At 42.7% G+C, this 13,015-nt stretch overlaps 1 protein-coding gene across 2 annotated transcripts in view; it reads left to right on the forward strand.

The window, feature by feature from the left end:
- The first annotated feature begins 394 nt into the window (after positions 1 to 394).
- The window catches only part of ISM1 (isthmin 1), a 95,099-nt gene continuing 82,478 nt past the window's right edge, over positions 395 to 13,015 (forward strand). Inside the window, exon 1 of one of the 2 annotated variants that reach the window (XM_061435621.1) lies at positions 395 to 617. In XM_061435621.1, the coding sequence (XP_061291605.1) occupies positions 480 to 617 (138 nt within the window). In that variant the 5' untranslated portion in view covers positions 395 to 479. The remainder of the gene's footprint in view (positions 618 to 13,015) is intronic. The other variant, XM_061435622.1, reaches the window with a different exon arrangement.

Raw genomic sequence — 13,015 nt, forward strand, 5'->3', positions numbered from 1 at the left:
CTCCTCCTCCTCCCGCTCCCCGCGCTCCTCTGGCGGCCGCTCCCGCTCCAGCTGCGGCGCCGCGGCCACATCTGCGGCGCCCATGTGCGCTCGGGGGCTCGGCTGCGCCCGCCCCGCCGCCGCCCCCGCTGCCCGCTGCCCGCAGGGTGGGCCCCGGCCCGGCCCGGGCCCCGGGCGGCCCGCCGTCCCCGCCGCCGCCGCCGGGGAGCGCCGGGGTTCGCTCCGCCGCCGGCTTGGACGCCCCCGGCCCCGCCGTGGCTCCGCCGTGGTGCGGCGGCGGGGACGGCGGTGGCGGCTCCTGCTCCCCGGGCCTGGCGCGCCCCGCCGCAGCCAGCGCCAGTGCCGCAGGCTCGGGGAGCGGGGCCCCGGCGGGGGCCGAGGCGGGAGCCGCGCTGCCGGACTCCCGGGCTCCGACTCCTCCTCCCCCGCCGCCGCCGCCGCCCGCCGCGCCGGGTCCTAAAGCCGCACGCCTGCGGAGGATGGTGCGCCTGGCGGCCGAGCTGCTGCTGCTGCTGGGGTTGCTGCTGCTCACGCTGCACATCACGGTGCTGCGCGGTTCCGGAGCCGCCGACCGGCCGGACGCGGCCGCGGCCAACGCCAGCCGGACCCCGCTGCAGGTGAGTGCGCCGCCGGGCAGGGGCGCGCGTGGCGGCCGGGACCCGGGTGGCTGGGTGCTGACCTCGCACCTGAGAGATGCGGGGAGGCGGGTCCCCGCTCCACCAAAGAACAGGTTGTTTGGGCAGTTGTTTGGCCGGGGCCACCCGTCTCCAGCCTGGACGGAGCGGGCTAAGTGCTTGGAGGCTGAACCATTTCGGAGGTCCGGGGGCACGCTCCTCCGGGTCTGTCCCCAGGTACCTGAGCGTGAGACGGGCGGAGGAGTGTGGAGCACGCATGTGTTGGCTTTGGGGTGCTTTCAGTCTTCGGTTGCCCTTCAGAGGCGAAGTGATGTTATTCTGAGAGGCGGGGGCGGGGGGAGGAGCGGGAGGAGACCTCAACTTAGGACAACCCCCAAACGAGGTCTGGGAGGAAGAACCCGGTTGAATCTGCCAACTCAGAAAACAGTGGCAAAGGTCAGGAAATAATTTCCCAGAAGAAAGTATCCCTGGTCGCCCACGTGGTCCCCGATCCAACCTTGCACCTTCCTAGCCTGCGGAGGGCGCGGAATCAAGCCACCTGTTGTACTTTGAGATGGCATTACCTGGGGCTTTAAAACTTGACAGCAAAAGACTTCTTACAGCGTTCTGCCCCTGTTGAAGGTCGCCTTAGGAATGGAATTCTGAGGGTCTGTGCAGCTCCAACGCAGTGGGTGGGGGAGTCGCAACTAGGGAGGAGATAGCGGGCCTCAGACGCAGAATGGATTCTCCGGTTTCCAAATAAAGAGTTGCCTAGGTAGGGATTTTCTGCCGCTCCCTTGGAAAACACCTTTCCTTGGGTCTGTCAGAGGTGTTGACAACTGTCAACGTGGGGCATGGGTAAAGAAGTCAGCAGGGATTTTCCAAGGAGGCAGCAGGAATTCACTTCTAAAATCTCCTCCTCCAAGCAGCCCCTCTGAAAACTCTGTACTCTGTAATGTCCAGATAAGCATCATCCATTGTTGCCAAAGGGTTTTAAGATCATTGCCCTGTTAATTCTTCCCTCACATCTTTATGCAGTGTGTCACCTAAAAACCCTAGTGTAGAGAGATTCCCCTAAATACTTCCAGAGTGCTTTCCATGTGCTAGTTTTCAGTTCTTTGCAGAACTTAACTAATTTAATAATGTACTATATTGTTAATATCCCCCCTCCCCCCGCATAGATGCAAAAACCGAGGTACAGAGATTAAGAAACTTGCAAAGTTTACACATCCCAAACTCGTGGTTTGTTACACCATGTTCTCTCTCTGGCAGGATGTTGTAGACTAAAGCAAGGTGATCTTTAGGCAGGAATGTAAAACCAGGAATGAAAAAGAATGCACCCCAGAGCCTAAAGTTCTTTTAACCTGGGGATATTTCTGAAAATGTCTTAATTTTGTGAGGTCCTCTCCTCTTCTCTGGTGGGCAAACAGGTTCAGTGAAAGCCTGACCCGATCTCTTTGGGGAAACTGAAGACACCCCCATTCCATAGATGGTGGTACACCCACCCACTGTAACACTGGGAACAATGCCTAATATCTTCAGGAATTCTGGAAGTCATATTCTATACATGATGCTTTCTTTCGTCATGGACTCATGAAAAGCTGTAAAAATGATGTTCTATGGAAAAGTAAATTTGGCAGATTTTTTTATGAGGTGTTTGCTATCATTAGAATAACCTAGGCTTGGCCTTTTCCGTTTGAATGTTAAGGTGATGAGAGAAGCAGCTGGTGGAAGTGGCCACTGCAAAGGGGAAGTGGATTAAATTCTCAAAAGAGCCCGGGGCTGAAGGACTATCCCAGCAGAGCAGAAGAAATGGGGGATTTAGAAAGAACAAGGCTCCTAGGAGTAGCTTGAGTCCCAAGTAGCTGGTAATCCATCAGCTTTCAGCTTATCTTGTTAATCATGTTTGGTTATTCTGTCCACTCAATTAACTTATTCAGACAGATTGATGAGTTTAACAGTTTAGTTCATAATTTTACTCTCTTTTGTAATTTGTTATTATAAAAGTTTTATATTCTTCCTGATTAAAGTTATTCCTTTGGCCCTCTGACTCTCAAAAGTATTATGATTCAACTGAAGAGAGTGTATTCTGCCAAGTGAGGAGGTCTGCAAAATACACTTATTAGTCTGTGGTTTTCAGGGTTCAGGATATGAATTCACTAGTAGCAGGTGTATTTGAAAACAAAACTGTGGGCACCATATTCTGTATGTTTACTGGTGATGTTTAACCCATCTTAAACTGCATTTAAATTTAAATGGCTGTGGGATAGCTTACGCTGCTAAAAATCATCCTTTGCAATCCAAAAATTCATCAATCTTTATGTTACATTATTTTTATCTTTGCTTAAAATATTCTAAAATATGAGGTTGGAGTCAGAAAGACACAATGGTAGCTCTGTTTACCCAAACTGTAGTATATCGAGGAATATTGAGTCCCAAGGACGGGGGAGCCTGGTGGGCTGCCGTCTATGGGGTCACACAGAGTCGGACATGACTGAAGTGACTTAGCATAGCATTGATTATTTTTTAGCCTGGGGTATTTCAGTTGTTTTCAATGTTGTGTTAGTTTCTGCTATACAGTGAAGTGACTCAGCTATATGTACGCTGATGATGTACGTACATCCCCTCCTTTTTGGATTTCCCTCCTATTTAGTTCACTATAGCACACTGAGTAGAGTTCCCGTGCTGCACAGCAGGCTCTCGTTAGTTATTTATTTTATACAGAGTAGTGGATATATGTCCATCTCAATCTCCCAGTTCATCCCTCCCCGCTTTTCCCCCTTGGTGTCCATGAATTTGTTGAAGGTCAAGTGTAGTATTTGTTCTTACCAGGTTAATATTTGGGAACATTTACAAGCGATGCACCTTTGTTAAAGAGCTGACATATCAAGGGCATCGAATAGAATAGAAGTAAGAATAACAATAGTAGCTAAGATCTGTCAAATGTCTTTTATGTGTCATGCTCTATTCTTAGCACTTCTCATATGTTTTCTTTGTAAATCCTCACAAAAATCTCATGAGTTAGGCAATATTGTTATCCCTGTTTCAAATGAAAAAACTAAGGTTAGGTAACTTGGCCTGAGGTTGCAGAGCCAGAAGCTGCTTAATTTGTTGTTATCTTATGAGTATAAAAATCTTTGAAGAATATTTGTGTTCCAAGTTCTTGATAAAATTATGCTGGCTACAAAAAAAAGGGTAACAATTTACACTATCAAACACATCTTGACAGTGTTATTGTGTCAAATATGAACACATCTATCTATCTGCATGATGTATACATACATACACACACATGTAAACATGACTAACCAGGGGTGTTTTTTCTGGTATTTTCAACATGCTATGCTGTGCACAGAGTCGGACATGACTGAAGTGACTTAGCAGCAGCAGCAGCAGCAGCAGCATGCTGTGCTAAGTCACTTCAGTCATGTCCAACTCTTTGCAACCCCATGGACTTTAACCCACCAGGCTCTTCTGTCCATGGGATTCTCCAGGCAAAAATACTGCAGTGGGTTGCCATGCCCACCTCCAGAGTTTCAACATACTAGGAGATAAATTTTTGACTTTGTAAACTGTCTCTATACCGTTAGGTATACTGTTATGAGGCAGTAATATAATGCTGTTTCTATTGGTTATGTGGTTCATAATAATAAATAAGAATGTTAGTCTTTATACTGTTTTCAGTATTTTAAAATATAAGAAATTTTACAGTTGTCTGTAACAGCTATATAAAAATGCACAGAAAAATCAATTTTTTCACCTTTAAATGAAACCTTCTCTCTTCTTGTCTCATGTTGATCAGATACTCAGATTAGCTTTTTCATATGTCTTTAATTGATAAATGGTAATAAAACAATTATATATAATCAAAAGCATCCTGGAAGACAGAATATCCCACAGTAGATCCACAGGCAATGATAATAATAACTGTATCCCTTTAACATATGTTAGTCACTCAGTCCACTCCAATATTCTTGCCTAGAGAATCCTGTGGACAGAGGAGCCTGGAGGGCTGCTGTCCATAGGGTCGCACAGAGTCGGACACTACTGAAGTGACTTAGCATGCATGCATACATTGGAGAAGGAAATGGCAACCCACTCCAGTATTCTTGTTGGGAGAATCCCAGGGACAGAGTAGCCTGGTGGGCTGCCATCTATGGGGTCCCACAGAATCGGAAACGACTGAAGTGACTTAGCAGCAGCAGCAGCAGCAGCAGTCACTCAGTCATGTGTGACTGAGTCATGACTCTTTGCAACCATATCGACTAGAGCCCACCAGGCTCCTCTGTCTATGGAATTCTCCAGGCAAGAATACTGGAGTGGGTAACCATTCCCTTTTCCAGAAGATCTTCCTGACCCAGGGATCAAACCCAGGTCTCCCTCATTGCAGGCAGATTCTTTACCATCTGAACCAGCAGGGAAATTCAAATGAGTGCTTCTCTACTAAAGCTCAGGTTCAGAATCATGAATTTTTATAGATTTTATATAGTAAAGCTAGAATTAATTCAAATAATGTGATTTAAGAAAGTATTTGAAATCATCAAACTATTTTTGCAATAACATTAAAGCAAGCCAAACTCTGAAATGTAACTGTTTTTGTTCTCTAACTCCTAACCCCCATCATCCATCTACTTGCCTTCAATAAAACTATTTAGTATCTTGTACTCACTGCTTCAGTCAAGAGTTGATCTGAGCTATGAATAGCAATAAAAGCAAAAGCAACATTTATTTGTACTTAATGCTACTGAGTTTCTTTACAATGACCCTATGAGATAGATAGTATATATACCCTCATTTCACAGATGAGGAAATTGGACCCACAGAGATTTGAGTAACTTACCCAAGGTCATACAACCATGATGGGCAGGGCCAGGATTCAGACCCAGGCAGGCTGGAGTTCTTGTTCCAGTCCCTGACAAGACTCCTCCAGCTCTGAGTCAAGTCAACAACCTTTGTGTTTCTTATTTTGTGACTTGCCTTGCCCATTTTCCAGGTAGACTGTGTTCTCTTATCTCAGGAATTCTTTTTAAATTATGGCTAACTGGCTCTGCTGTCCCTGGGATTCTCCAGGCAAGAACTCTAGAGTGGGTTGCCATTTCCTTCTCCAATGCATGAAAGTGAAAAGTGAAAGTGAAGTCGGTCAGTCGTGTCCGACTCTTAGCGACCCTGTGGACTGCAGCCTACCAGGCTCCTCTGTCCATGGGATTTCCCAGGCAAGAGTACTGGAGTGGGTTGCCATTGCCTTCTCCAACTTAACTATTACTACATAATAAATCATCCCAAAACACAGTGGCTTAAAACAACCACATTTTATTTGCTCATGAGTTCATGTCAGCAATTTGCCCTGGGCTCTGCTGGGTGGTTCTTCTGCTGCTCTTGCCTAGGCTTCTTCAACTGGCTATCACCTTCTGTTGGCTTGACATGGGCTAGGTAGTCTAAGAGGACCTCAATAGTACATTTGATAGTGGTGTTTGCTGTCACCTATGAGAAATAGATTTAAGGGCCTAGATCTGATAGATAGAGTGCCTGATGAACTACAGAATGAGGTTCGTGACGTTGTCCAGGAGACAGGGATCAAGACCATTCCCATAGAAAAGAAATGCAAAAAAGCAAAATGGCTGTCTGGGGAGGCCTTACAAATAGCTGTGAAAAGAAGAGAAGTGAAAAGCAAAGGAGAAAAGGAAAGATATAAACATCTGAATGCAGAGTTCCAAAGAATAGTAAGAAGAGATAAGAAAGCCTTCTTCAGCGATCAATGCAAAGAATAGAGGAAAACAACAGAATGGGAAAGACTAGGGATCTCTTCAAGAAAATCAGAGATACCAAAGGAACATTTCATGCAAAGATAAGCTCAATAAAAGACAGAAATGGTATGGACCTAACAGAAGCAGAAGATATTAAGAAGAGATGGCAAGAATACACAGAAGAACTGTACAAAAAGATCTTCACAACCCAGATAATCACGATGGTGTGATCACTGACCTAGAGCCAGACATCCTGGAATGTGAAGTCCAGTGGGCCTTAGAAAGCATCACTATGAACAAAGCTAGTGGAGGTGATGGAATTCCAGTTGAGCTATTCCAAATCCTGAAAGATGATGCTGTGAAAGTGCTGCACTCAATATTCGAGCAAATTTGGAAAAGTCAGCAGTGGCCACAGGACTGGAAAAGGTCAGTTTTCATTCCAATCCCAAAGAAAGGCAATGCCAAAGAATGCTCAAACTACTGCACAATTGCACTCATCTCACACGTTAGTAAAGTAATGCTCAAAATTCTCCAAGCCAGGCTTCAGCAACATGTGAACTGTGAACTTCCTGATGTTCAAGCCGGTTTTTAGAAAAGGCAGAGGAACCAGAGATCAAATTGCCAACATCCGCTGGATCATGGAAAAAGCAAGAGAGTTCCAGAAAAACATCTATTTCTGCTTTATTGACTATGCCAAAGCCTTTGACTGTGTGGATCACAATAAATTATGGAAAATTCTGAAAGAGATGGGAATACCAGACCACCTGATCTGCCTCTTGAGAAATTTGTATGCAGGTCAGGAAGCAACAGTTAGAACTGGACATGGAACAACAGACTGGTTCCAAATAGGAAAAGGAGTTCGTCAAGGCTGTATATTGTCACCCTGTTTATTTAACTTCTATGCAGAGTACATCATGAGAAACGCTGGACTGGAAGAAACACAAGCTGGAATCAAGATTGCCGGGAGAAACATCAGTAACCTCAGATATGCAGATGACACCACTCTTATGGCAGAAAGTGAAGAGGAACTCAAAAGCCTCTTGATGAAAGTGAAAGTGGAGAGTGAAAAAGTTGGCTTAAAGCTCAACATTCAGAAAACGAAGATCATGGCATCTGGTCCCACCACTTCATGGGAAATAGATGGGGAAAGAGTGGAAACAGTGTCAGACTTTATATTTCTGGGCTCCAAAATCACTACAGGTGGTGACTGCAGCCATGAAATTAAAAGACGCTTACTCCTTGGAAGGAAAGTTATGACCAACCTAGATAGCATATTCAAAAGCAGAGACATTACTTTGCCAACAAAGGTTCATCTAGTCAAGGCTATGGTTTTTCCTGTGGTCATGTATGGATGTGAGAGTTGGACTGTGAAGAAGGCTGAGCGCCGAAGAATTGATGCTTTTGACTTGTGGTGTTGGAGAAGACTCTTGAGAGTCCCTTGGACTGCAAGGAGATCCAACCAGTCCATTCTGAAGGAGATCAGCCCTGGGATTTCTTTGGAAGGAATGATGCTAAAGCTGAAACTCTGGTACTTTGGCCACCTCATGCGAAGAGTTGACTCATTGGAAAAGACTCTGATGCTGGGAGGGATTGGGGGCAGGAGGAGAAGGGGATGACAGAGGATGAGATGGCTGGATGGCATCACTGACTTGATGGACGTGAGTCTGAGTGAACTCCAGGAGTTGGTGATGGACAGGGAGGCCTGGCGTGCTGCGATTCATGGGGTCGCAGAGTTGGGCACGACTGAGCAACTGATCTGATCTGATCTGATGCTCTTTCTTCATCCTCAAGGAAGTTATCCTGCATATCTTTACATGGTGGACTCAGAGCAGACAGAGAGAAAAGGCCGAAATTTCAAGGCCTCTTGATGAACTTATAGGAAAGTGAAAGTCATCAGTCATATCCGCCTCTTTGCGACCCAATAGACTATACATTCCATTGAACTCTCCAGGCCAGAATACTGGAGTGGGTAGCCTTTCCCTTCTCCACGGGATCTTCCCAGCCCAGGGATCAAACACAGGTCTCCCACACTGCAGGCAGATTCTTTACCAGCTGAGCCACAAGGGAAAGCCAAGAATACTGAAGTGGGTAGCCTATCCTTTCTCCAGCGGATCTTTCAGAACCAGGAATTGAACTGGGGTCTCCTGCATTTGCAGGCAGATTCTTTACCAACTGAGCTATCAGGGAAGCCCAATCTAACTTCAGCCTCATTGTATTGATTAAACAAATCACTGCATCAGCTTAGATTCTAAAGGACCAGAAATTGACTCCTCTTGATGGGAGGACCAGCAATGGAGCATGTGTTCAGGGTTGGCAGGAGTCATTGTGGCTGTCTTTGCAAAATACCTACCATATTAACCTTTTAGGTCAGAGACTGCAAATGTTGAACCACTCTTGTATTCATCTTTTAACATTGTTTATGCTGCCTTTGGTCATGCAGAAACTTTTTATTCTAAGTGTAATCAACTCTGGATCATTTCTAACATGACTTTTAGTTTTCAAGCCTTACTCAAGAAAGAGTTCCTCAAATAAAGATTGTCAAATATTGAAACATATTTTATTCTAATGTTTTTTAGTGTTTTTGTTTTTCTTGTTTAGAACTACAACTTACTTTGAAGTTATTTGTGGGTTTAAGATAAAGATAAAACTTTGATTTTTGTTGAAGTGAATAGCCACTTGTCCTATCATATTTGTTAAATATTTTGTTCTATATTTGTTAATACAAAATACCATTTTTAACATGTACTAAAATTTTCACATATACATTACTGGGATATACATATATATATATATATATATACATATGTAAGAAACAAATGTCTTGTATATACATATACAAAAAACAAATGTTTCTTGACATTCACTTTTCTATTAATGTTTTATACCGTATAACACTATAGTTTTATTTCATGTAGTTTCATAGTATGTTTTAATAGGGAAAATATACTTTTATTAAAATTGTTTACTTAGAAATTCTTATGAAATGTCTATTTTCAAACAGATTTAAGAGTTATTTTGTTTAAAAACTCATTGAGCTTTTACTGAGAATTGCTATATATATTTTGGGGAGGATAAATTGACAAGAATTGAAAATTTTATAATATTATCCTCTGTCTCAGGACATGGTTTAGGTATCTCTGTTTCTTGAGTGAAGCTTCATAGCTTTCTTCATCTTTCTTTTCACATTTCTTTTGACAAGCTGTTTTCAAGGTTTGGCTGCTATTGTGAATTTTTCATTTTATTTCCTGTTATGTTCTCCAATTCATTAGTTTTAGAATCTAGGAAAGCTATACTTAGCAGTATGCACTTACAGTTTTCTTGGTGTGTGCATGAGAGCTAGCAATATCCATTTCTGTAGTAATATCATTGTGGTTTCATGGTGTGCGTCAGAAACCCTTTTTTGTTCACTTTAGCACTTTAAATAATAAGAATTATCTATTTCTTATAAGATTGTTAGAATTCACTCACTGTTAGCCCTCTTGGGTTTGGCACCTCTTCGACTGAGATCACTGATTAATGTTCCATGTTATTCCCTGGTCAACAGCCTATTCAGATACTATAACTTTTCTCTAGTCATTTTTGATCATTTATACTTTCTCAAACATCATATGTTTTATTGGATTTTTAATCTATCAGTATAAAGTTTTATATAATGCATGCATATTTTGCAAATATTTCATGACTACACTTTATGATATACCGTTCTTTATGATATACAGTCTTAAATCTCTTTATAAGACCTATCAAGTCAAGGTGGTTAATTATATGGTGAAAACCCTTCATCTTGATTTACTTATTATTTACTTATTTACTTACTGCTTATTCCTCAAAGAATTCAATTACATTCTGACCCTACCACTGTGCATTTTTCTGTTCTCCTTATCATCCATGAAGTTTTGCTTTACTTGTTTAGAATTCATGGTGTTAGGAGACAAAACGTCTTTTTTGGTGGGTTTTTGGGGGGGATAAGAGGGACCAGTCTAGTGGCTTTCAGGATCTTAGTTCTCCTACCAGACCAGGGATTGAACTCATGCCCTCCTCAGTGAAAGCAAGAGTCTTAACCACTGGTCTACCAGGGAATTCCCTGGTGGTTATATGTTTGTCAAGGTGAAATTCCTCATATATCTTTTTATTGACTTTTCAACATGTTTTGATAGTAATTTTGCATCTCTTGCTTATTTTTTTTCTCTTGCCATTCATTGGGTATCTTTTTCCAACCTTTATTTTCAGCCTTTCTCTCCCCTTTTTGTTTAAATATCTCTCTTATTAATAACCAATAGCCAGTTTTTCTTTTGTCATGTAATAGATCAATGAATGTAACCCACCTGTATTTATTGTGATTACCAGTAGATTTGAAGATATGTTTTCGGTTTTATTTGGTGTTTTCAAATTTTCTTCATTTTGCCTCCCACCTTCCAGTTTATCTATGTGAACTTTGGCAAGAGAGTTAGCCTAGGTCTAAATGTCCTCATCTCTTAAATAGGTATACAGAAACTATTCCTTGTGTTGTAAGAATCATGACACTGAATGCATGCGAGTGCTCTGTTAGAGCTTGGCACTTAAACGTTTAGTAAGTATTGAAATATTATTTACTTAGTTTATTATTCCTCAAGTTTGGAAAGAGTTTTATCTCTCCAATTCTTAACATTTTAGCAAACAGATTTGAAATCATACTTTTCTATCAATGTTGAGACTCAATGAGTATTTATAATATAACCTAAATTTTCCCTAGTGGCTCAGACAGTAAAGAATCTGCCTCCAATGCAGGAGACTCAGATTCAATCCCTGGATTGGAAAGATTCCTGGAGAAGGGAAAGGCAACCCACTGCAGTATTCTTGCCTGGAGAATTGCATGGAGAGAGGAGCCTGTTGGGCTACAGTCTAGGGGGTCACAAAGAGTCGGACATGAGTGACTTTCACTAAACTTTCCCAAAACAAGATTCTAACATGCCATTTCTTTCTCTTATCTCTCTCAAATTTTAATCACATTATCTGAATATTTAGTGCTAGGTTATTCATTTTTCTTTCATTCCTAATATCTTCCTTCTTTCCTTCATTATTTTTCATTTTTGCTGTCTTAGGAATAATTTCTTAGCAGTAGTATAATTCTCCCAATCATTCAGTTCAGTTCAGTTCAGTTGTTCAGTCATGTCCAACTCTTCACGACCCCATGAACCGCAGCACGCCAGGCCTCCCTGTCCATCACCAACTCCTGGAGTTCACTCAGACTCACGTCCATCGAGTCAGTGATGCCATCCAGCCATCTCATCCTCTGTCGTCCCCTTCTCCTTCTTCCCCCAATCCCTCCCAGCATCAGAGTCTTTTCCAATGAGTCAACTCTTCGCATGAGGTGGCCAAAGTACTGGAGTTTCAGCTTTAGCATCATTCCTTCCAAAGAAATCCCAGGGCTGATCTCCTTCAGAGTGGACTGGTTGGATCTCCTTGCAGTCCAAGGGACTCTCAAGAGTCTTCTCCAACACCACAGTTCAAAAGCATCAATTCTTCGGCGCTCAGCCTTCTTCACAGTCCAACTCTCACATCCATACATGAACACAGGAAAAACTATAGTCTTGACTAGACGGACCTTTGTTGGCAAAGTAATATCTCTGCTTTTCAATATGCTATCTAGGTTGGTCATAACTTTCCTTCCAAGGAGTAAGCATCTTTTAATTTCATGGCTGCAGTCACCATCTGCAGTGATTTTGGAGACCAAAAAAATAAAGTCTGACACTGTTTCCCCATCTATTTCCCATGAAGTGATGGGAAAGGATGCCATGATCTTCGTTTTCTGAATGTTGAGCCTTAAGCCAACTTTTTCACTCTCCACTTCACTTTCATCAAGAGGCTTTTGAGTTCCTCTTCACTTTCTGCCATAAGGGTGGTGTCATCTGCATATCTGAGGTTATTGATATTTCTCCCGGCAATCTTGATTCCAGCTTGTGTTTCTTCCAGTCCAGCGTTTCTCATGATGTACTCTGCATAGAAGTTAAATAAGCAGGGTGACAATATACAGCCTTGACGAACTCCTTTTCCTATTTGGAACCAGTCTGTTGTTCCATGTCCAGTTCTAACTGTTGCTTCCTGACTGGCATACAGATTTGTCAAGAGGCAGATCAGGTGGTCTGGTATTCCCATCTCTTTCAGAATTTTCCACAGTTTATTGTGATCCACACAGTCAAAGGCTTTGGCATAGTCAATAAAGCAGAAATAGATGCTTTTCTGGAACTCTCTTGCTTTTTCCATGATCCAGCAGATGTTGGCAATTTGATCTCTGGTTCCTCTGCCTTTTCTAAAACCAGCTTGAACATCAGGATCATTATTTAGACTTAACTGTAAGATTTATTTTTTTAAATTTGTCTGCTGCTGCTGCTTCTGGAGTCTCATATCTTCATCTTTTATTTTGCTGGAATACATTCTCAAAAAGTTCTCTCCAAAAGGTTTTATCAAAAGATAAACTCTTAGGTGTTCCCTGGAGGTTTAGTAGTTAGGATTTAGCAATCTCACTACCTGGGCCCTGGGTTTAACCCTGGTCAGGGAACTAAGATCTTACAAGCTGTGTGGTATGGCCAAAAGAAACAGTGAAACAGATAAACTCTCAGATTCTAAAATTTTAAGTACATCTTTATGTGCTTCTCACACTTAAATGCTAATTTGGCT

This window comes from Bos javanicus, chromosome 13 (assembly GCF_032452875.1).
Source record: "Bos javanicus breed banteng chromosome 13, ARS-OSU_banteng_1.0, whole genome shotgun sequence".
Classification (NCBI taxonomy): domain Eukaryota; kingdom Metazoa; phylum Chordata; class Mammalia; order Artiodactyla; family Bovidae; genus Bos; species Bos javanicus.